The sequence below is a fragment of the Bos grunniens genome, chromosome 20 (genome assembly GCF_055505025.1).
Source record: "Bos grunniens cultivar Pamir isolate PY7600 chromosome 20, Bosgru_T2T1.0, whole genome shotgun sequence".
NCBI lineage: Eukaryota > Metazoa > Chordata > Mammalia > Artiodactyla > Bovidae > Bos > Bos grunniens.
The window spans coordinates 33,868,853-33,894,761 of NC_141184.1; the positions used below are offsets into that span (position 1 = coordinate 33,868,853).

Below are 25,909 nucleotides of genomic sequence, written 5' to 3' on the forward strand. Positions count from 1 at the left end.
TCCTTCTTAAACCTCAAACCAACAGAAGAAAAGTCCTTTACCTGATCTAGCTTTAGTAGCTTGGATGAGATCCTCTTCATCCTCATCACAGCTATCATAGTTACACTGTTGGAGGACTGTCTCTGACTGGCTTTCAGTTTGATTTGCATCTGTCCGCTTGTCGAAGCTTCGAAGCGCAACAAGACGGTGATGGATGGCTGCGTGCATACGTCCTGTGTCTTTGGCACTGGCCTACAAGAGGTAAATTAAATTTGTTAAGAATATAAGTAACTCAGTGATAGCCACACTTTACAAATTTGTAATCTTTCACTTTTAATAAGGAAAGAATTATATGACACAAATCTAGAATGTAAATAAGCCTAGAAACAAAAGGGTAAAGAGCCAATTCATCTTGTACCAAATTGAATCCTAACATAGATAATTTGATAAGAGGTCCCAATCTGTGCCTTTTAAACTGAGAAAATGAAATTTTGTGATTTGAAGTTTATATTTGAGTTTGTTTATTAAGACCATTCTTCCTCCAAACTATGTTACGGTGTATAAAATTAGAGAGTTAGCTGGGGAAAAAAAGACTTTCATTTCCTTTACATCACTTGCTTAGACAGCCCTGAAAGCTGCATTTGGTGGTTTAGTCACTAAGTCGCCCACCAGGCTCTTCTGTCCATGGGGTTTTCCAGTCAAGAATACTGGAGTGGGTTGTCATTTTCTTCTCTGGGGTATACAGGGGATCTTCCTGACCCAGGGTTGGGACCAGAGTCTCCTGCATTGCAGGCAGATTCTTTACTGACTGAGCCCCCAGGGAAGCAAGCTGCATAGCTCTGCAGAAAGGTCATTCAAATGGTCTATGATGTTGTACCATAAATACATCAGAGGTCGTTGCTTTCTATACTTTTCTATTTTTCCTTTTCAATACTTTTTCTATTTTTACTTTTGCTATTAATATAAAAAATAACAGTGAGAATAACATTGGTATAACATTCGCTGTTGTTATATTTTTATTTTTTTCAATCCTTATAATAAAACTGTAGGTTAATTATTTAACAATAATTTATTCGCTAATTTTTATATTAATGAAAGCATATAGTACAGATATTAAATAAATACTTGTTTTGCTTTCCCTTTACAGATAAGAAAATTATGGCTCAGAAATGCACAGCTTGTCTGAGTCTACACAGCTAGTTGACGGATTGGCTGGGACTTGGTTTTCGTCATCAAAGTCAGCACTCCTTAAGTTAACATGTCAGTGGCTTACATTTTTGGACCTTTTCACAGTTTCAAAGAAAATCTGGGAAAAGTTTTCTCTTTGCTAATCTTTCGAAGAGCTACCAAATATTTCAAAGCCAAGAACTGAGGAGTGAACCAACTACATGCCAACTTTTTGGGAGAAGAGTCTTAAATATAGTTTTTTGTTAGTATGTTGCTAAGCTGCCTTAATTATTTTTAGGGAAAAAGTACAAATGAAATAAAATACTTTTGTGTCTCATATTGTATTAGATATATAGCAGGTGTTGAGTAAATATTTGTTGACTTTTCACTAATTTAATTTTTTATATTATGTGAAGTGAAAGTCGCTCAGTCGTGTCTGACTCTTTGCAACCCCATGGACTATACAGTTCATGGAATTCTCTAGGCCAGAATACTGGAGTGGGTAGTCTTTCCCTTCCCCAGGGCATCTTCCCACCACAGGGATCGAACCCAGGTCTCCCTCACTGCAGGTGGCTTCTTTACCAGCTGAGCCACAAGGGAAGCCAAAGGTATAATTTTTCTTCAGTAAATTAATTAACAAAAAATATTGACAGAGTATTTGTAATTGAAACATAAATACTGTCCTGCTGCCTTGATTTTTTTTTTACATTAAAATTTAAATATGTCTTTCACTGGTGTAGAGTGTATATATACATATATATGCATATTGCCAAATTTATTCATGTATTTTCATTCAAGAAATTCAAAACAAGAAGTAAAAGCACAGTGATATATATTTTTTGAACAAATCTCCAAAGCTTAAAAAATTTTTCCAGGAAGTACCATAAGAAAATGCTAGTGAGAATGAAAATTGGTTCAGTCTTTATAGAGATAAAGTTGTTAAGACAGTCAAAACCTTTTCCCAAGAAAAATAACATGTATGTACATAGAGGATTCTTTGCAGAATTTATAATAATGAACACATTGAATTACCTAAGTATTTAACAAAGTGGAATTAGTGGAAAAAATTATGGCATATAATAGAACAAATTATTTTCATCTATAAAAGAATTCTTGAATGGACTACAATTTAATAACAGAAAACACTCATTTTCATTGATAAGTGAAAAGGTTACATATGTGTATTTCACAATCAAATGTTAGCTATTTAATCTTCTCCATCAGTTTATCAAGTACATTGTCTTCCATTGGCAGATGAGTAAAATCAGGTTGAGGAAGGTTAAATTACTTGTCTGAAAGTCATACAGTATGTACAATATGGTACGCGTGTATATAAACGTACCGACACATATATATATTATAACATAAATATATATTATAAAACTAAAATATAAGACCAAAATGTTAATAGTGACCATCTCTAGGAGTGGAATTTGGGGTGATTTTTATTGCATTTTGTTTGCTAATATCTAAAAATTACCCTACAGTTTAAAAAGTCAGAATGAGCCAGATATTGAGCAGCAGAATCTAGTCATAGTTTAATCTAATCTAATCATAGTATCAGACTTGGTCTCAGGCAGGGTGCTTTAACCACTCAAAGCCAGGGGCATCTGGTCTAGCAGAGTATCCAATATTATCTGCCTAAATGGTAAACAGGATTTAGGCATTTTACTCTAAGATTTTAATACTCAACATCACTTATGCCTAACAGTGCACTAAAATCGTTAGTTTTTCACCAGTGGCCTCTTGCCAACTTTTTTTACCATTATTATGTGGAAGCCAGTTTACTTGTATTATCATCTTCTACCTGAGTCACTTGGATACTCAGGCTTCTCACATCTTCTGATTCTCAGCATTCGGGGGATATCCAGGCCTTTTTTCTCACCTGACTCATGTCAGCTTTGTCTCTTTTGCCTGGATCTTATATTTGAGGTCAAGCATTCCTGCTGCCAGGATAGCTAAAGCTGTTGTGAACCTGTTACCTTGGAGATTGACTCAAGTCCAGAATTGGAAATTGCTATTGGACTGGTTCTTTTAACTTGCTAGCCCTGTGTTTTTCCACTTCTCACTGGTTCCTTTCCAGTGATCTCAAAGCCTCAATTTCAGCACACAGTGTAAGCACTGGGGTGTGGATTGTGCTGGCCTCCTAGGAGCCAATCCTGACAGTAGTATCTCTGGTAATCTAGTAAGATTCCTGACATAATTTTAACAGTAAAGAAAAATGGAGACATTTGAAAGCATATACCAATACAGCTGTCTTAAGACTAGTACTAATTGACTACTTTAAATTGGTGTTAATCTCTAAACTTCATATCAAATTTAGGTCTGGTATAGACTGGCATGCTGCAGTCCATGGGGTCACAAAGAGTCGGACACGACTGAGCAACTGAACTGAACTGAATTGAACTGATTAGACTATGCTATGCTATGCTAAGTCACTTCAGTCGTGTCCGACTCTGTGCGACCCCATAGACGGCAGCCCACCAGGCTCCCCTGTCCCTGGGATTCTCCAGGCAAGAACACTGGAGTGGGCTGCCATTTCCTTCTCCAATGCACGAAAGTGAAAAGTGAAAGTGAAGTCACTCAGTCGTGTGCGACTCTTAGCGACCCCATGGACTGCAGCCTAACAGGCTCCTCCGTCCATGGGATTTTCCAAGCAAGAGTACTGGAGTGGGGTGCCATTGCCTTCTCCGAATTAGACTATAAACAACCATAATAAATGGCTGATTTTTTGCCAGTGGTACAGGTTAGTACAATAAAATGGAAAAAAAATTAGTGACTGCAGAAATCTATAAATAGTAGGATAATCCTCTATCACTGAAATTTGTCACTTACCTGAATTAAAAACACTTTGACGTTACAGTCTTCTAAATCAGTAGCTGTTATTTGTAAATTTTTGTGATTTGCTCTTTGAATCTCCATCTGAGCCCAGAGTTTGCTGTTGAGAATCAGCCTCAGGCTGCCTTGATTGCGCATAACTAAAATAGAAAGGTGAATTTATCAGGCTTTAGAACAGTTGATTCCTTAGCCTTTCAGAGGCATTTGCCATTATGAAAGCAAATAAATCTGGTAGTTGTTTTTCAGACTCTGTTTTCACTACTAAATTGAAATTTAATTGACTAGATTATAATTTGGTTTCCAAACTGAGCTTTTATTTTGTTGGAAGACTCTTTAGCTTAAGTGCCAAAAATGCAATATTCTTTCACTGTAAGTTTTAGAATTCCATTGAGGACCTAATGGTGAGAAGAATATTTACCCAAGAATTGCTCACAATGGGCAAAACTGAAACAAAAGCTTGAAGCATTCAAAAAATGAAATTACTTAAATGATGGTACAGCTATTGAAGATATTATGACCTCATTAAGAATACTAAAAAAAGGTAATTATTAACGTGGAAAGATGACCATGGTATACTATATAAAAGAAAAAAATCAGATTAGAGAGGAATATAAACACCATGTATCACAAATTTTTCAATGTTTATACATTAGTAGTAGTGTTAGTCACTCAGTTGTGTCCAACTCTTTGTGACTCCATGGACTGTAGCCTGCCAGGCTCCTCTCTCCCTGGAATTCTCCAGGCAGAATACTGGAGTGGATTGTCATGCCCTTCTCCAGGGGATCTTCCCAACCCAGGGATCAAACCCAGGTCCCCTGCATTGCAGGCAGATTTTTTACCATTTGAGCTACCCAGGGAGCCCCACATTCATTGTATACAAAGTCCTTAAGAATATATTTTGTTAGCAAAGGCTAGCTGCTACAGGAAGACAGGCCTATGAGTAATTTAATTTTTTTTTCCTTTTTGTCAGTCTATATTTTCTGTCTTCTGTAATGGACATGTATTACCTGTATAGTTTTTTTAAAAAGTTGTTTTGTCCATTTTTTGACAGGTAGTGGAAAGACAGAAATTAAACCAGAGTAGAAAACAACTAATACCTGCCTTGGGAATTATACTTAGGTCATTTAGAAACCTGTTTCCCCATGATCCTACTCTCTTAGTCTGAATTCTATTCCTTACTCCCTTCTTGAGCTTGATATCTGAAACTCAACAAATATCCATTTACCAGCTTCTGCTTTTAGTCTCCCCCACAAGCTTTGACTGTTTAATGTTGACCAGTAAGCCCATCCCTGCCCAGATCTCTGCCTGTGCTCACTTTCAGTCTGGACCTCTGAACAATGCCCAGTGTGTCTCTTGGATGCCAGAAACCTCCTCAACCTCGCAGTTTGGCTGACCAGATTCTGACCAACACTCTGCCTACAGGATTCGATAACCACACACCTTTATTTACTTGGAAATTGACCTTTCATCCCAACCCACATTCTGCACTTAGAATGCCAAGAATGAATTACAGGACAAATACTCTCTTTAGAAAAACTATTCCACTTCAAAACTAAATCCATCATATTCCTTTAAATAATAATGGGATCACTATTTAGGTGTGTGCTGGGCTGGTCAAAGGTGCTTTATATGCATTTTCTCACTGAATTCTCACACTCACTCACTAATTCATGGACTTGCTGTTATCTGCATTTTTAACTGATGCAACTAGAGTAGAAGGAGATTAAGTAATTTATCCAAGGTCACTAGTTAGTAATGGAGCCAGACCTGGAAACTGTGTGGTCTGACGTCAGAGCCTCCTTTAAACAGGAAGCTCCTATAGTACCTTAAAAATAATATTGTGTTCAGCAGTCTAATCTATTGACACATAACACACCTCTAGAAAATGATGTGTATCTATATTGGGAAATCTTCCCTGAAAATTAGTGACTTGCTTTACAAAATGATTCCTTACTTAATCTTGACTGGAATGTTCCGCAATCACTGCGTGCTGTGTCATTCAGTCTCAAAGCTCCTCTGCCCCTTTCAGTCCAGGACTGTGTTGTTTTGTTGAATCTAAAAAGCTTGCAGTTGATCTAAAGGAAATTTTTTTTTAATGTCAAAATATGAAACATTTTTCAAAGTGATTTCTTTCCTTTGCTATAACACTTTTGTCTGATATCTTATCAGGATAGCCTTTGTTAATGATTTCTAAACCAGCTTGAAAATTTTATTTAGTTTCTAAAACAATACAATTTTTGAATAGTTCAAACATTAAAAAGCAAAAAGATGTACAAAGTGAAAAGTAGCTCCACCAATACTAGTTCCCATCTACCAATTTTCACGCCCTACAACAGTTGATCACTGTTGCTAAATATTTTGTTTATCTAATATCTAGATATTAGATATTATATTAGATAAATTAGAAAAATTAGATAAATATTATCTAAATATTTCTAGAGATATTTGTATGTATATACATGTCAATATATATATATTTTCCTGTTTTTTTTTCTATAAATGGTAGAATACATATGTCTGCATGTTGCTTTTTCACTTAACGATTTATCTATGTATACCAACTTTTAAAATAAACAGTGTTATTTGAATCAGGTAATTTATCTGAAAATTAAGAAATCATGGAACTATTTGTGTGCTTTAAAAATTTTAATAAATATAGCATCAGAACTAGAATGTGATACCACAGAGTACCATACTATAATTTAATGCTTACCAGTGGCTCTCAAATACTACTGCGTACAAGAATCCCCTAGATGACTTGTTAAAAATATAACATGTCAGGGCCTCACCCCTAGTGACTACTTCAGTGAATCTGGGATTAATCTGATCTGAGAGTTATGCTGTGAGACACATTTGTACAGTAAATGTATCAGTAGATCAAGGGGGAAGAAAACAGGAATGAAGAGAGTTTGGGGTAAAGCAGATGGAGAAAGCCTAAGGGAAATCTGTGCTTTGTTGAACATGATTGAGGTGTAGTAATTACATTTCATATGCGGAGACTGATAGCTACGCCACTCATTGTTCAAATCCTATGCTGCTGCTACTAAGTTGCTTCAGTCGTGTCCAACTCTGTGCAACCCCATAGACGGCTCCAGGCTCCCGCGTCCCTGGGGTTCTCCAGGCAAGAACACTGGAGTGGGTTGCCATTTCCTTCTCCAATGCATGAAAGTGAAAAGTGAAAGTGAAGTCACTCAGTCATGTCCGACTCTTAGCGACCCCATGGACTGCAGCCTACCAGGCTCCTCCATCCATGGGGTTTTCCAGGTAAGAGTACTGGAGTGGATTGCCATTGCCATATTCTATGTGTGATACTATATACCACATCTTTGAAATTCTTGATTCATGTGCAATTCAAAACTTACTTAAAAGAACTTTTAGGATAAACAAGGTCCTACTATATAGCACAGAAAGAACTATAGTAAATATCCTGAGATAAACTATAATAGAAAATAATATAAAAAAGAAAGTATATATATGTATGAGTCACTTTTCTATACAGCAGAAATTACCTCAACATCGTAAATCAACTTTACTTCAATTTAAAAAAAGAGCTTTTAAAGGAAAAAGAAAATTTTTATTATCTTGAACTGAAATCAGTTTATCTCTCTGCATTTTTAATGTTCAGTGTAAATAGAATTTTAAGCCATTTGATAATAACTGATAATAAAGCTGACATGAAAAGTATAAAATATAGGTCTGGAGTTACTTTAAGACTGAGTCCTTGGCTGTCTTCTTTCTAAGGGACTAACATGAATGTGAAGCCTGTAATCCATTTTCCTGCAAATTACACACACAAATGTAAGAATACAACAAAATGTTGGTTTAATATTTGAAAGCCTCAAACATTTTAATTTTAACAACCAGGTCTTTATGAAAACTATACTTCTGCCTTTATCTTTAAAGTTGTCTCTGTTGAGCGTAACTTTATTCCAGAAAGAGCAATACACAATATACAGACCTCTAACACATTGTGTTCTGCCTCCTCCCCTGTTATAATATCAATTTTCTCCAGCAAACATTTTGGTGATGGTTTAAAAGAGAAAGCAGCAGCTGATTCAATTAGGGATATATTTTCAATAGTGTCTGTTCCTAAGAGAAAATAGGGGGAAAGAACATGTAAAATGCCCCATTTTATCCACTGTGAAAGTTCTTTTTTGCCCCTGTTAACATGCACGTCTCCTTAGCTTTTTATAACAATGACTGTTTCCAAAAAATCAAACTGCTCGTGTTTAGGCATATCTCTTCAATGATCCCCCATATCATGAAGTCCAAAAATTATGCAGGCTTTTATATCATGTAACCAAATTTATATGCTTTAATCTTCACTAAAGATTTTAAACAATGGATTTTGGCTTTTGTATTTTACAGATATTAAACAAATGACATGGAAAAACAAGAAATATACTAGTTGAATCAGATGTTTTACAAATGAAATAATTCTTACTTGAGTTTGGAGAGTTGATAGGAATTTTTAGAGTGAATTTGAATGGTTTTTCCTTGATGTATAAATCACTTTCGAGTTGAGGCTGAGTGAGTTTTTGAGTACCCTACGTGGAAGAAAAAGATGTCTTGCTTAATTTTATCTCCATATATTTGCAGTAACCCAAGAGATACTTTTGTTCTTCTGTCTCAATGTGGCAAACAAACCCAACAGCTCTGTTTTTGTTTTGGGATCCTCTTGTGCTGAATGGGAACTCCTCCCCATTGTTAGAAAACCTTGGTTCTGATCTAAGGAAACAATCTAGTCACCACCAGCCTACTTCAGGTGGCATCTAGTTCCAGGGACAATGGGAAACCTTTCAGAGACCCACAGGGAGGTAGCAGCTGTTCCAAGCTACCACTACAACAACCTAATGCCTTGAAGGAAGTGCAACTGATGTCACTTTTTCAAATTATTTCAGTATTCCCAACAGTCCATTCTTTCTATCCTTTTAATGTAAAAAATTAAAAAGTTGTCCAAAGAACCCACTAGCTATCTCATCAGATCATTATTACAGAATGAATCCTAACTTTTCCTCTGACACAGCAATGGCTTTTAAGGCTGCACACCTGGGGCTTTTGCACATGTGCTGTAATCGACACCTGTATGAAAAAAAAGACCAAGTAATTGCCAGAATATTTACAACCTCCCACACAGTGCTTGTATAGCTCCCTGCAGAACAGGGAGAATTGAAGGATACTTCAGAGCTTAGTTTTATATCTTTTCCCTTATGAATCAAGATTCTTTCATTTTATTTAACTGGGCCTCAGGATAATCTGTTAAAATTGGTAGAGATGGGTATAATTATTTCCATTTTAAGAAAACAGAAACTAAAGCACAGAAAGTCTAATGACTCACTCTAAAAGCACATAACCAGCAAACAAATCAGGAGGCATCATGGCCTTCAAATCATAGGGCCACAGGATTACAGGATTAACTAAAGGACAAACACAGGTGATCTCTTATAGCTCCTGCCATCCTAGAATGTTATCCACTTAAGAAGACAGGAAGCTCAGGTTCCTTTGTAAGCCAGCCTTGAAGTGCTCATAGGAAATGCACACAGGTACCTACCTCCTCACGCCAAATCTATAATCCCCATCGTCGTTCATTTGTACTGGTATCTCTCTCTCTCCGTTCTAGACTGTAGACAACTCTAGAGGACAAGGTCTTCTTTAGCTTTGTGTAACCGGATGGTTTTCAATCCTGTCTGTACGTTCAAATCACTTGACATCTGACCTCACCCACAGAGATCCTGATCTAATCGATTTGGGGAGATGACCAGGCATAAAAAGTCCTCTGAAGGCTCACCAGATGATTGTAATATGCCACCAAACTTGAGACCAGTGCCAACGCTTTATGTACCATAAAAACACAGATGGTGTGTTAACCATGTGTTAAGTGAGTCAAATGTTAAAGTTGATCCCATGAGGTTTGAAGAGTATTGTATTTGTGACTGTGACATCTTACAGAAGCTATGACTAATCTAGAATAAATGTGCTTAAACATACTGCCTGCAACTTCACTTTGGAAGTTGGTCCATTCTGGTTCAAATCCAAAGATGTGGGTCAACAGCTCTAGGATTGCTGGAGCCGACCTTCATCTTGGGAGTGACAGAAAGGCACTGCTAAGCTGAAGAACTGTGATGCTTCTCTTGGAATTGGCGTTGAGCCTGAGGCAGGTGTAGAAGAAGCGAGATCTTAAAAGTGACTGGTTTGATTAAAATCTTGGAATAAACAGACCTCAGGAGTTGGTCCTTTTGTTATTCTGAGTCATAGCACAGGTTTTAAAATCTGTGCATCTTCCATGGGATTCTTCATGTAGCTAAAGCCCTAAGACAAGATAGCATCCTTGTCTTATCTCAGCTAAGATTCTGGTCTGGATGAAAGTGCAAAGAGTATTAAGATGTGTTGGGCCAAATAAAACCATGGGCATGCTTGCTCCACAGCTTCCATTTGACTATATAATTCTCCACTCTACATCTTGCTCTGTTTTAGAAACACACCCTGCGGAGGACAAAGCAGCAACTGCCTCACACAGGAGGATTGTTGTTTAGTCGCTCAGTCGTGTCTGACTCTGCTGTCAGACTCTGCTGACCCCATGTACTGGAGCCTGCCAGGCTCCTCTGTCCTTGGAAATTTCCAGGCAAGAATACTGGAGTAGGTTGCCATTTCCTCCTCCAGGGGATCTTTCTGTCCCAGGGATCAAACTCATGTCTCCTGCATTAGTAGGTGGATTCTTTACCACATGGGATGCCCCATGTAGGAGGATGCTTAAGGAAGATGGTAATAATAGTCAGGTTCCACTTGGCAAGTATATTCCCATAAGCAAGTAAAATACTATGATTCCCTCCTATAGCTAGCAAGAAAAAAATCTGTCAGTGTAAAAACTTGACAGGGGAAGTTTGCGATTAATGAGAAAAAATGCAAATCATTTTAAATCCATCTTGTTATGAAAATGCTATTGAAAAATTATATTAAAATATCATGACCAATTGAGCTTACTTAACCATTGCATATAATTCTAGGATTTCCTTGGTTTCCTTTGATTTAATGCAAATCAAAGAAGTATTTAATATTTCTCATCAGTAATAATGTTATAATTAGACAATTCCCTTCCTCTGTGGGCTCTTGTCTATTATTCTAACAACTAGAACTTGCTTCCCAGGAGAATCTCTCCAGTTAAAGATAGGAAAATGTGCCTTTGAACTCAGTAGTTAAAAAGTATGCTCCAGTTTAACATTGTTTTAATTAATTTGCCTTTAGAAGTGACAGCTCTCTATATAGTAATAGAAACATTTGCCAAAATCTTACCAAAACTCTTTCTACCATGTTTTCTCCAAAAACGAAATCAGAACTGCAGCTTTTCGTAGAATATTCATCTTCACTTGGTTGACATCTATGGAAAAGAAATAAGCATTTGCTATTTTAAATGTAGTAGCAATGGATATAGCCATATTAAACCTTAGTGAAATGATCAGATGATTTAATAGATTTATGTAAAGCATAAAAACATCTGCTAACTTTTGTTTATCTGAAGTTAATGAGAAATGAAGAAAAAGATGAAATAGGTACTTCTGATGATGAAAGTCAAAATATCTGACAGCTGTTACAACACTGGCCAAGACCAGTGCAGAGAGGCTGTGTGATCAGCCGGGGAGCTGCCAGTCATTATCTTTGTGCTTTTTCAGCGCTGACTCTCTGGTCTCCAGTCTCCACTCTCCTTTTCCCCAACTGGCCAGTGCTTTTAGCCATGCAAGGTCTAAGGGCAACAGCGAAGCCAATCTCTTTTCTCGTTACACTTGAGTGTGCAGTGGTTTAGTTTAACTTTTACCTTCCAGAAACTTGAATGTTTAAAGTGTTTTGCATAGCGACAAACTCAAAGACATGCAGCCCTCTGTTGGCAGACATGCTTCAGGATCCCTACTGCACCCACAGCATGCACAGTAGGTAAGTGCTGAGGTACCTGTATGGGCTCCGGTCATGAGACCAGTATGTCCACAGCTAGTTGCATTCCTCTCTCAGATCAAACATGCCCCCATCACTGGCAATGCTAATAAATATTCACTTTCACTTTGCATATTTCTACTGCTTTCTTTGTTGTCTGTCCGATTTATGTTAATACATTATAATACCAGAAATAATTTAAAAGAGGGAAAGAGAGAATACCAGGGAAGAGGAGGAAAGGCTAATTGAGTAGCCAGATATTTAATGCCTAACTAAATAAAAAGTTTAGCTCTACCTAATTTAAACATTCTTACCCAAGTCAATGAAACAGTAGGGACAATCCAATACCAGGATGATAATATACAAATATTACAGACATTTTTAAAAGCATTTTAAACTTGTATTTTATAAAATCTCCTCTCAAGCGGAAATCTTAGCAATTTGTCTGTACAATGTCAGAAAATTATGTTCTGTAAATAATTTTATTGACAAAAGAAAGAAAATGAAAGAACATTTCCGTTTTCTCGTCGTTAACCTACCGCAGTGATGTAGTACCTAAAGCATTCTGATTAGTAGACAGCTGCATTGAAATTCTGGCATTTGGTAAGTTTTCACTTAGCAAATAGGAGTTCCCCTCATAAATCTGAAAGAAAAAAAGTCCATCAAAAATTCATTTAAACTGCCTTACTATATATAAGAGCATTAGACAAGGAAACAATAGCTATAGTTAAATTCTGTAGGCAAGAATCCTGGAGTGGGTTGCCATTTTCTTCTCCAGGGGATCTTCCCATCCCAGGGATTGAACCCAGCTCTCCTGCACTGCAGGCAGATGCTTTAACCTCTGAGCCACCAGGAAAGCCTTAGCTATAGTTAAATGAATAGAAACCTTACTATGTTCAAGTACAGTCCTAAACATATTCTATACACTATCTCATATACTCCTCAAAACAACTCTCTACTCTTTGTACTTCTATTATCCACACTTCAGGTGAGCAGACTGACCTAATAAGCTTAAATAATGGTCAGAACTGGGCAATCAGAAGAGGGCTGACATTCAAACATCGGTCTGCCTAAAACCAAGGATTGTGCACTAGCATTCAGAAATCCCACCTTCTTTTGTTACTTTTACCTTTTTAGGCAGCGGACTTAAATCTCATTTCTAGACTAGTAAATATGTGTTTCAGGACTATTTAGCCCATGGAAACCCCTAAGAGCTTCACCATCGTTGCCACCCAATGTGAGGGGAAATTCCTTCTCTTCCTCTAGAAACTTTTGTGATCTAATCAGTCATTCCATCTGCTGTGTATATACATATGCACCTTATCTGCATTAATGTGTAAATGAAGGAGTGTGCAGTTTTAGAACTGGAAGGAACCCAGTTATCTGATGTGGTGTCCTCAATGATTGTGGACATATCCCTTCCTCCACCAGGAATTTTCAAAGATGTTGCAAGGACGCCTAGTCTTTAAATAGGGTTGTTTCCACTTTAATTTTATATCAATCAAAAATAATTTTGAGTAGTTTTCCATATATAACAGAATTTGAGAGCTGAGAAATGTGTGTCAAGAGAGTATGTGTCATCGGTTAGCAACGAGCAAAGTACATGCTTATGACTCAGTCACTCAGATGATTTATCTGTCAACCAAAATGGTAGTTTTAAACTCTTTAGGTTGCTTGGAATAGTTTATTAGGAATTTGTTATCTACAACAAGTAACCACTGATTAATGACAGAATGAAAGAAAATTGCTCTAATTTTGATGTACAAATTTAAAAGGAACATAAAAATAAGGATTCTATAAACTTTACCTGGAGATCATTTTCACTGTATCTATACATTATATCATTGTGTCAGAATCTGACATAGTGTCTTATACATAGCTTACCTTTAGATCTTCAAAAATCATTATTAAACAGAGAAAGTTCAATGATGGGCATATCCAATTAGACTTTTCACCAATTAGGAATAAATTCTATTCATGCCCTAAATAAGTTATTTGAAAATAAATTTTTGCAAATGATAGTCTAGTAATTTCTCTTATGTTTTATTATTGAGGAAGAAAATACAAGAAATATATTAATAAATTTTATTTTAAAACCATGCAATGCAAGATCTTAAAAAATCATGCCAAGGAATAAATATTAATCAGCTTTTGATATAATGTGTAAGTAAAAATTTTCATCTGTAATTTATAGAACATGCTATTCCAAAATCAAATTCAATATAACATTTCAGAAATTAGTCAACACATCATAGTTTTTCTTATACACTTTAAAACAAATTAAACAACATGCATCACTTTTAAAATAGGTAAATAATTTATATAATATGGTGATTATTATACTTAAATGAAAATATTTAATAATATACTGATTTGACATTTTTAAATATTTTAATTTAAAATCACATATATAACATAAATTATTAAATGATTTTTTATTTTTTATTAATTTATTTATTTTAATTGGAGGCTAAATACTTTATAATATTGTAGTGGTTTTTGCCATACATTGACGTGAGTCAGCCATGGGTTTACATGTGTTCCCATCCTGAACCCCCCTCCCACCTCCCTCCCCATCCCATCCCTCTGGGTCATCCCTGTGCACCAGCCCTGAGCACCCTGTTTCATGCATCAAACCTGGACTGGCGATCTGTTTCACATATGATATTATACATGTTTCAATGCCATTCTCCCAAACCATCCCGCCCTCTCCCTCTCCCACAGGGTCCAAAAGACTGTTCTATATATCTCTGTCTCTTTTGCTGTCTCGCATACAGGGTATTGTTATCATCTTTCTAAATTCCATATATATGCGTTAGTATACTGTATTGGTGTTTTTCTTTCTGGCTTACTTCACTCTGTATAATAGGCTCCAGTTTCATCTACCTCATTAGAACTGATTCAAATGTATTCTTTTTAATGGCTGAGTAATACTCCATTGTGTATATGTACCACAGCTTTCTTATCCGTTCGTCTGCTGATGAACATCTAGGTTGCTTCCATGTCCTGGCTATTATAAACAGTGCTGCAATGAACATTGGGGTACACGCATCTCTTTCAATTCTGGTTTCCTTGGTGTATATGCCTAGCAGTGGGATTGCTGGGTCATATGGCAGTTCTATTTCCAGTTTTTTAAGGAATCTCCACACTGTTCTCCATGGTGGCTGTACTAGTGTGCATTCCCACCAACATTGTAAGAGGGTTCCCTTTTCTCCACACCCTCTCCAGCTTTTATTGCTTGTAGACTTTTGGATAGCAGCCATTCTGACTGGCGTGAAATGGTACCTCATTATGGTTTTGATTTGCATTTCTCTGATAATGAGTGATGTTGAGCATCTTTTCATGTGTTTGTTAGCCATCTGTATGTCTTCTTTGAAGAACTGTCTGTTTAGTTCTTTGGCCCATTTTTTGATTGGGTCATTTATTTTTCTGGAATTGAGCTGCAGGAGTTAGTTGTATATTTTTGAGATTAATTCTTTGTCAGTTGCTTCATTTGCTATTATTTCCCCCCATCCTGAAGGCTGTCTTTTCACTTTGCTTATAGTTTCCTTCCTTGTGCAAAAGGTTTTAAGTTTAATTGGGTCCCATTTGTTTATTTTTGCTTTTATTTCCATTACTCTGGGAAGTGGGTCATAGAGGATCCTGCTGTGATTTATGTTGGAGAGTGTTTTGCCTATGTTTTCCTCTAGGAGTTTTATAGTTTCTGGCCTTACGTTTAGATCTTTAATCCATTTTGAGTTTATTTTTGTGTATGATGTTAGAAAGTGTTCTAGTTTCATTCTTTTACAAGTGGTTGACCAGTTTTCCCAGCACCACTTGTTAAAGAGATTATCTTTTCTCCATTATATATTCTTGCCTCCTTTGTCAAGGATTTTATATATGTGATTTTAAATTAAAATATTTTAAAATGTCAAATCAGTATATTATTAAATATTTTCATTTAAGTATAATAATCACCTTAAGATAAGGTGTCCATAGGTGAAATGATTTTTAAAATTCACAATGAGTCTCATGAAATCATAGCTTACAAATAAAAAGAACTGGAAATATAAAAATGTTGGCAAATGCTGACCAGATTCAACTCCCTCACTTCACAGATGAAAAACAGAAGGTTGGGAGCTTTGTCTAAGAATGTAAACACAGTAGATAGTGGTAGAGGTAGAATTAGTACTGATCTGATTTTTTTCAATGACTTGACTAAATGATTGGTATTTTAACACTTCCAGCTTAAAATGAGAACACTGTTCTCATGTTCAGTCCAGGAAAACAAAACCAAACTTGATCAGCCCTCAATAGTTTAGCTGGAAACAACTGACTGGTGGAATAATTCAAATTCCAACCTATCTATCTGGCATCCCCTTCCTCTCAAGTATCTACTTCTGGAAGACACAGAACTAGAGCAACAGAATATCCCCATACCCTTATCTGTATGGTGTTAGTAAAATGAGTGTCTCCTTGGAAAGGCCCACGAGGAGTGATTCAGATGGAAGAGAAATTGGTTTCTGTCTCAGGAGCTTCCCAATCCCTCCCGGTTACACTGTGGAGAAAGTTCCTTGCTTTTGATATCCATGAAGATGGGCTGGAGTGGATCCATGCTGTGATCTAAACTGGCAAGGCCACACCAGCATGTCTACCAGTTGAGGATACAAAAAAAAAAAAAATTCTTTTCCTTTTTCTGATTTCTGACTTCTGGCCCTGCCACCTCAGAGACCACAAGACTTGCTCCTGGGAACAGCCCTCCAATTTAGTACAGTCACTGAGGGCTCTTGGCTATCTTGTCTAGCTTTTTTTCCAGCCTGTTAGCTGCTTCAGCATCGGGTAGCCCCAAATTCTGGATGTGGGGACCCACAACAATTTATCAAAAGAAGCATGGGAAATTGAGATCAGTCCTACCATAGGAGGTTTTCTTACCTTACTTTTGTTTTTTTCTTTAACCTTACAGGATTCCAACACATGGTCTCCAAATGATTTTCTCACTTTTATATACCCTTGAGCTTGAGGTGGCTGCAAAATAGCAGGTCTTAGAACAAGCTCAGAATGTTTCACAGGACCTTAAAAGAACAGAATTAAAGGGTCAATATATCTTTAGTAAAATAATTTTCCTCTCAATTTCTTACTAATTTAATGCTTACTTTCTAAAGTCATAATTAAATGAAGGGTTAATGTCAACTGCCGCTGTTGCTGCTAAGTCGCTTCAGTCATGTCTGACTCTTGCAACCCCATACACGGCAGACCATCAGGCTCCTCTGTCCCTGGGATTCTCCAGGCAAGAATACTGGAGTGGGTTGCCATTTCCTTCTCCAATGCACGCATGCATGCTAAGTCGCTTCAGTCGTGTCTGACTCTGTGTGACCCTATGGACAGCAGCCCACCAGGCTCTTCTGTCCATGGGATTCTCTAGGCAAGAATACTGTAGTGGGTTGCCATTTCCTTCTCCATAATGTCAACTAATCAAAGTCAAAATAGCCAGTGAGTTGCCTACTACTGTCTTGCTGCCTAGCTTTTACCCAATAGACCTGGTTCAATCCCTGGGTTGGGAAGATCCCCTGGAGAAGGGAAAGGCTACCCACCCCAGTATTCTGGCCTGGAACATTGCATGGGCCACAGTCCATAGGGTTGCAGAGTCAGACACGACAGAGCAACTTGTACGTTCACTTTCAATTTGATCATGGGACTTTGCTTACTAAATACATTCCTTCATGTTTTGTCACTCAACCCTACCACCATGCACGCACATACACAGTAAGACATGGATGGTAAAACATAAAATTTCTTCAAGTTTCACGTAATAAAGGAAGCTACATACATTGTTCTGCACTGTTCAGATCGGCATTCCTTTGCACAGAGTTTGATGTCATAAAAACATTGTTTTTCTTCACTGTAAAAAATATTTAGAAAATTTTAAACATGTCAGTTTCTACTGTTTTCACAGTATTGTACTGAACTTACCAGTAGATGTCGCTGTTGGCACTAATCATGCAAGTGCTGATTCTACTAAAAAGTGTAAAAGCAAAATGAGTTTTGCTACGATTTTTACTCTCAGAAAATAAGTGAAAATTAGATCACTAATGAAATAGACAGTTTTCTTCAGAATCATGAAATCGAGTATTGAGAGAAATTCTACAGATAATAAAATCTGAATTGATAGTGAACCATCTATGTGCATTAATATATATTTCTTATAGAATGTTACAAAACTGTTAATAAATTCTGTTCCTTCCCCACTCTTTAATGATACCTGAAGAGAAAAGTAAAGATGACCATTATGCTACGTTATCAACGTGAACTGATGGGTTAAGACTGTGGTCTTGGCTGCAAGAATAGAATTATAGGCATACCAAAGAGATGTTGCTGATTGTGTTCCAGACCACTGTGATAAAGTGACTGTCAGTAAATTGAGTCAGACACTCACTTCATTGGTTTCCCAGCGCATATAAAAGTTACATTTACACTATACCGTAGTCTATTAAGTGTGCAATAGCAATATATGTAATTTAATTTAAAATACTTTATTGCTATGAAAAACAATATACCTACATTTAAAAATGCCTTATCACTGAAAATGCTAAACGTCATCTGAGCCTTCAGCAAGTCATAATGTTTCTGCTGGTGGAGAGTCTTGCTTTGATGTCAATGGCTGCTGATTGATCTGGGTGGTGATTGCTGAAGGCTGGGATGGCTGTGGCAGCTTCTTAAAATAACAATGAAGTTTTCATCATCAATTGACTTTTCCTTTCATGAATGATTTCACTGTAGCATGCAGTGCTGGTTGATAAAATTTTACTCACAGAACTTCTTTCAAAATTAGAGTCAATCCTCTCAAGCCCTCCTGCCTTATGAATATTACGTTTATGTAACATTCTAAAGCCCTTGTGTCATTTCAACAGTCTTTACATCACCTTCACCAGTAGATTCTGTCTCAGGTAACAACTTTCTTTACTCGTCCATAAGAAGCAACTCCTCATCTGTCAGGTTTCATCCTGAGATAGCAGCAATTCAGTCACATATTCAGGCTCCGCTTCTAATTCTAGTCCTCTTTCTATTTCCACCACATCTGCAGTTACTTCCTTCGCTAAAGTCCTGAACACCTCAAACTCATCTGTAAGGACTGTAATCAACTTCTTTTAAATTCCTGTTAATGTTGATATTTTGACCTCTTTCCATGAATCGTAAATGTTCTTAGTGGTGTCGAGAACGGTGAATCCTTTCCAGGTTTTCAAGTGCCTTTGTCCAGGTCCATCAGAGGAATCACTCTCTATGGCAGCTAAAAGCTTACAAAATGTACTTATTAAATAATTAGACTTGAAAGTCAAAATGAATCCTTGATCCATGGGCTGCAGAATAAATGTTGTGTTCTGTCTCTGTCTATGCTCAGTTGATCAGACATGTCCACTCTTAGGGACCCCATGGACTGTAGCTTGCCAGGTTTCTCTGTCCGTGGGATTTCCCAGGCAAGAATACTGGGGTGGGTTGCCATTTCCTCCTCCAGGAGACCTTCCCAATCCAGGGACTGAACCTGTATCTCCTATGTCTCCTGTATTGGCAGGCAGATTCTTTACTGACCACTGAGCTACCTGGGAAGGTCAAATGTTGTGTTAGCCGGCATGAAAACAACATTAGTCTCACTGTACATCTCCATCAGAACTCTTGGGTGACCAGATACATTGTCAATGAACAGTAATATTTTGAAAGAAATCTTTTTCTGAGCAATGGCTTGCAACGGTGGGGTTAAAGTACTCATCAAATCATGTTGTAAACAGATGTGCTAACATCCAGGCTTTGTAGTTCCCTTTATAGAGCACACAGAGTAGATTTATCATAATTCTTAGTGGCCCTAAATTTTCAGAATGGTAAATAAGCACTGGCTTCTATTCAAAGTCTCCAGCTGCATTAGTCCCTAACAAGAGAGTCAGCATATCCTTTGAAACTTTGAAGTCAAGCATTGACTTCTCCTTTCTAGCTATGAAAGTGCTAGATGGCATCTTCTTTCAGTATAAAGTTGTTCCATCTACGTTGAAAATCTGTGGTTTAGCTTAGCCACCTTCTTTAGTGATCTTAGCTAGATCGTCTGGATAACTTGCCACAGCGTCTACTTGCTGCTTCTCCTTGTACTATGATGTCATAGAGACAGCTTCTTTCTTTAAACCGCATGAACCAGCCTCTGCTAGCTTCAGACTTTTCTTCTGCAGCTTCCTCACCTCTCTCAGCCTTGAAAAGAGTCAAGGCCTTGCTCTGGATTAGGCTTTGGCTTGAGGAAATATTGTGCCTGGTTTGATCTTCTATCCAGACCACTAGATCTTCCTTCATATCAGCAATAAGTCTGTTTCACCTTCTTATCATTCATGTGTTCAGTGGAGTAGCATTTTCAATGTCCTTTGGGGAGTTTTCCTTGGCATTTACATGTTTGCTAACCATTTGGTGCAGGAGCCCTAGCTTTTGACCTATCTTGGCTTTAGACATTCTTTCTTCACTAAACTTAATCATTTCTAACTTTTGATTTAAAGTGAGAGACATGCAACTCTTTCTTTCACTTGAATACTTAGAGGCCACTGTAAGGCTATTGATTGGCCTAATTTCAGTATTGTTTTATCTCATAGAATAGGGAGTCCTGAAGACAGTGAGAGAGATAGGGGAAGGGACTAGCTGGTAGAGCAGTCAGAACACACACATTTATTAAATTTGCCATCCTACATGAGAGTAGTTTAAAGTGCCCCCCAAATTACTATTATAATAGTAACATCTAAGATCACTGATCACAGATCACCATAAAAAGTATAATAATACTGAAAATTTTGAAATATTGCAAGAATTACCAAAATGTGACACAGAGACACAAAATTAGCAAATGCTTTTAGAAAATGAAGCCCATAGACTTGCTTGAGGTGTGGTTGCCACAAACTTTCAATTTGTAAAAAATGTAATATCTGTGAAGCTCAATAAAACAAGCTATGCCTGTACTACAAATCTCAAAGAGATCACCTCTTGGAGGCAAATTGCAAAGATAGCAGCCTTTGAGAATTGGATTAATGGAGATGAAAAAAGAATAAGAATTGCTTTTTTGAAGTGTTATAACATTATATATGTTGGGGTACAATTGCTTCTCTAATTCAAAGTTCTGTTACATGGTTTTTATGATCTTTATTGCTTCTCAGGTGGCTCACTAGTAAAGAATCCACCTATCAGTGCAGGAGACCCAGGAGACACGAATTTAATCCCTGGGTCAGAAAGATCCCCTGGAGAAGGAAATGGCAACCCACTCCAGCATTCTTCCCTGAAAAATCCCAATGAAGGCCTCCCTGGGAGGCTACAGTCCATGGGGTCACAAAGAATCGGATGTAACTGAGCGACTGAGCACACACACACACACACACACGCATGATCTTTATAAGTGGAAAATAACACTGAATGAACCATTTAATTATACCATTTGTCTCCTTCCAACACCACCAACATTCTGCACAACATAGAATGTGACGGTGCTTGGTAATATTTTATTCATCCTTTTCATATGTGTGTCTGATTTTTAGAAAATGAATTGAAGCGATTATCCAGATAATTTAAAGTCATCTCTTTGCTTTATGCACAAATAACACCAAAACAAATCCTCTGGTATTAGAACCCCTATTCCTCTTAATGTCTATAACTTGTCAGGCAGGTACAGATGGGGCTTATTGAACTAGGACCTATCTCTTCTATATCTGAAGGGTGTCTGACATATTGATTCCCAGTCACACTTGGCATTGTTAATAAGAATATAAATTCATTAGTTTCACATGATTCCTGGGTAGAATCCATTAAAAGAAAGTGAATAGTTCACATTTTCTATTTCTTGTGGGTAAGCTTAACTTGGAAAAAGCAGTTTGTTGTTCAGTAAAAACAAAAATATGCAAGACTACAAATCATATTTCTTTTGGAACTAATGACAAAGAGACTTTAATTTTTCATTTTATACCTTCAGGTGCTATTTGAATTTGTTACTAAGGGTGGTTTTTTTTTTTAATGTAAAGATTAAATAGGTTGTAGAAAAATGTGAATATACTTAATGCTTCTGAACTGCATACTTTCAAAAAAAGACACACAAAAAAATCATAATCTTGACATAGAGCATGTTTCAATCATTTCAAATATTTTATTATGATAAAATAGTTTTACTTAGCAAAGCATTAAAATTTAAATAAAAAGAAGTAATATTTTAATTAGTGAAAAATTCAAAAGGAATGATATCCTATACTTTAGAGTATAAATTTAAAGCATAAAATTTAGAATGAGAATCTAAGCATCATTATATATTTGAGTACTACAAATACTATAAACCATACAGATGGACAATAATAAGAAAAATAAAGCAAGTTATTTTAGAGGGCTGTATTATATAAAAGAATGCTATCATAGACATGAAATCCTAAAGAACATTATAAAGTTTAAATTTTCTACCAAAATAAAACAGATCTACTGTGTGGATTTGTGGGGCTAGAATTCAGATGTCTTTGACAAGTGGCTTTGAAAAAAAATTATATACAAATTCTGAAATTGTACAGAGAATGTTTTTGGACGCATCCATGCATACTTTGCTAAGACCCCTATTTTATTTGCCACTAAAATGTCAATGTTTTACAGTAGCTGAAAAAGAAAGCCTATCATGAATGAGAATGGATCTTGAAAAGTCAGAGTGTCAGACTTGAGGTTCTAAGAAGTTCTTTATTATCTGGCCCAGAAGGAGGGAAGGCTGGGAGGTCCGTGAAGGATGACAATGTTAGTCACTTCTGGGACAAGGATGATGCTAAAAACAGATTGCAAACTGAAGTCAATAGGGTTTTGTTTATCTTTTCATTTGGATTTTTGCTGTTTTGGAAAATTTTCTTTGTCATCAGTTAAGAAAAATCTTTGCATCTTTATTGATTAAAAATAGTGTGCCTCTGGTGAGGATGGTATCAGTTTAGTAAATATTTGCATGCTCATCATGTATGAGACCCTCTGTCAGGCATGAAGATGACCTCAAGGAGCTCTCAGTGGAGGAGACAGACATGCGTATAAACAGCTGCATGGCAAGAAGAGGGCCTGTGATCCATCATAAAAGGAGTCACCAGAATGCTTGGAGTGTAGAGAGGCAAACTGAGTTACTGATTTATTCAAAACACAGCATATGATAAAGCTCTTAGAAAAAGTGTCTTTTTAAAAGGCAGACATATGTTTAAGGAGAGGCTTACTTAGAAGGAAATAGCAGATTGCCCTAATTGTAAAGCTAATTCTGTAGCTAGTTTCTGTAATGCAGAAACTTTGGGAACACAGCAAAATACAAAGGGAGGGGGTGTTCAAATAACTTGTAATCCCATTTTATCTAAGATAACCATTGTTAACACTGTGGCTTATGTCCTTTTGGTTTTTTTTCCAATGTTGATAAGTTAAATTTTAAATCATAACTCACTGTATTTTATAGACTGCTGTTTTCACATAACAATATATTAGAAACACCATCCAATGGATATATTTTTAAACATTACCTGTCTGAAAATTTCCTAGTAGTATCACACTCAGAGTACACATAGCAGTGAACACTCAACAGCCCAGACTATACCTACCTCCTTGGTTCTGAGAATCTGTAGTATGCCAAGTAAAAGATGAAGCCCGGACACGCTTTCTTGAAAACTCATTGCATTCTGTAAGAAATTCAATGTGAAGGGTAAAATTGATTGCAATAACAAATTAGTTTCAATCCATGATATGAGAGGAGAAATATAATTTTCTTTTCTCTAGATATATCATTGTTTGACAATATGTTAATTCCTGAAACTCAGTTTTAAATATTGGGGTTAATAGCTTGGTCATTATAAACTGACAGGCATATCATCCTGCTGTGAAACAGTTAGAAACAAGTTGCTTTGACAAAAAATTACATATAAATTCTGAAATTGTATAGAGAATGTTTTTGGAAGGTTGGAGGACAAGCAGTGGAGAGTCATAGGCTTTTAGTATTGCTAACATAATATTCTCAGGGACCTATATGTCATCTTTCAAAACAAAAGCCAGTCTATCTGTGTGCTTAAAAACAAGAAAAATGATTAGATTTGATATAGTCTGTGCCACATGCCAAAATGTTTTTGCCTACTTGTTTCTTGATAAAAAGATTGCTTTTGAAATATAGGATACAAGTCATTACCACGTTCTGCTGCTTCATATAGGATGTCATCTGCAGGTCTCTGGAAGGAAACAAAGGTGCCAATGAGAGCTGAGTGTTTGCTATTTTCAAATCACATTTCCACCCTATCACTTCATAAGAGAGTTCTCAAAAGCCAGGTCTTTTCAGCTAGGCTAGGAAAAGCGGCTCACTAAGGGTTGGGTTTTTCTTTAGTTTTGGGGGTTAGCAGGATAAGTTGTCTCCATAAGCAATAATGAGTAACAAGAAAATACTAGTTAAGCTACTAATACTATCATGTCTTTCAAAGCAAGTGCTTTTAGTATGAGGCTGAAAAAAGCAAATGGAGTCCTTAAGATTTCTTTTGAATCATTATTGCAGTTTTGAACTTATTTTATATCCATTTTAAGCTAGGTCAATGGTCAGGACCCATCATGAGCCCTAACTCTTCTAATCTCTTTCAGTCCCTCCCCCTTCCCAGTCACTCCAAAAAAACAGATAATTTTGGTAAATATTATGTTATCCATAGTTTCAGGATAAGGTCTCTGGCTTCCCATTTCAGCCAAATTGCTACTAGTAAATCCCTACTATGTAAATATTCTCAGTTACAACTCTTGCTATGTGAAAAAGAATAAATTTATGCAGCATTGATATAATTTAGTACAGCTAGCTTCTCAAAATACAGTCTTCTTTGTCAAAGTAAAAATCAAACAAAGAAAAGTAACTTGACCTTACCTTAAAAGTTTGTTCTCTCTTTTCAAAAACAAATATTGGTTGAGCAATGACAGATTTTTCTGTAAAAGAAAAAGAACATGCAAGAAATCAAACAACACACCGACATTTCTAACACCAACTAAAAATACTTGAAGATATTTTGGTTTTGTATTTTTCCCTGCCTTTGGGTAAACTCCAAACTGTTTTATATGAATGGTTTAATTGGCATATTTACAAATGATTTTAACAGTTAATTACAGAAGGAAATACTTGGGGAAAGTAATATGTTTCCATAAATAGATCACTCCATTAAAAGAACATCCTTTAAGTGTTTAAGGAAAACAAAATATAATTACCTGCATTTAGAAACTCATCATGACACAGTGACTAACACTTTCAAAATAAACAATGAAATAAAAAAATTTTTTAACTTTTTAAATAAAAAATTTCAAAGGATGAAAAATCACACGTGAAAATAGTGCTTCTACTTGGGTTGGATCTCAAATATAAATGGTATCAGAGATCAGATCAGATCAGTCTCTCAGTCGTGTCCAACTCTTTGCGAAACCATGAATCACAGCACGCCAGGCCTCCCAGTCCAACACCAACTCCCAGAGTTCACTCAGACTCACGTCCATCGAGTCAGTGATGCCATCCAGCCATCTCATCCTCTGTCGTCCCCTTCTCCTCCTGCCCCCAATCCCTCCCAGCATCAGAGTTTTTTCCAATGAGTCAACTCTTCGCATGAGGTGGCCAAAGTACTGGAGTTTCAGCCTTAGCATCATTCCTTCCAAAGAAATCCCAGGGCTGATCTTCAGAATGGACTGGTTGGATCTCCTTGCAGTCCAAGGGACTCTCAAGAGTCTTCTCCAACACCACAGTTCAAATTCATAAATGGTATAGATATACTTAAATGATCCAGAATTAACTCATATTTCCTTGACTAGAGTAGATATATACTAAGTCATGTTTTCAATATTTAGACTAAGAATCAGTTTTAAACAGTGTTGTAAAGTAAGTATTTTGTCTTCAGCCCTTCCAACCTTATTAATCTTTCGTATTTTCCTATCTTAGGTAATGCTAGAAAGGAACTCATTCACTCTAGGGCATAAATGAGTGATGACTGCATTAAATATCAGCACTCTAAAATTCATA

At 36.6% G+C, this 25,909-nt stretch overlaps 1 protein-coding gene across 7 annotated transcripts in view; it reads right to left on the reverse strand.

Annotated features, from left to right (window-relative positions):
- RANBP3L (RAN binding protein 3 like) overlaps positions 1-25,909 on the reverse strand; it is a 322,025-nt gene that overhangs the window by 2,770 nt on the left and 293,346 nt on the right. For 2 of the 7 annotated variants that reach the window (XM_086361437.1, XM_086361436.1), the window contains exons 3-14: positions 24,776-24,834; positions 24,065-24,104; positions 23,487-23,564; positions 17,714-17,785; positions 16,819-16,958; positions 12,447-12,550; positions 11,275-11,359; positions 8,429-8,531; positions 7,943-8,073; positions 5,939-6,059; positions 3,982-4,124; positions 42-231 (exon numbers count right to left, since the gene is read on the reverse strand). In XM_086361437.1, coding sequence (XP_086217563.1) covers positions 42-231; positions 3,982-4,124; positions 5,939-6,059; positions 7,943-8,073; positions 8,429-8,531; positions 11,275-11,359; positions 12,447-12,550; positions 16,819-16,958; positions 17,714-17,785; positions 23,487-23,564; positions 24,065-24,104; positions 24,776-24,834 — 1,266 coding nt within the window. Of the gene's footprint in view, positions 1-41; positions 232-3,981; positions 4,125-5,938; positions 6,060-7,942; positions 8,074-8,428; positions 8,532-9,535; positions 9,618-11,274; positions 11,360-12,446; positions 12,551-16,818; positions 16,959-17,713; positions 17,786-23,486; positions 23,565-24,064; positions 24,105-24,775; positions 24,835-25,909 lie in introns of all 7 variants that reach the window. The other 5 variants (XM_086361438.1, XM_086361439.1, XR_015148652.1 and 2 more) reach the window with 3 other exon arrangements.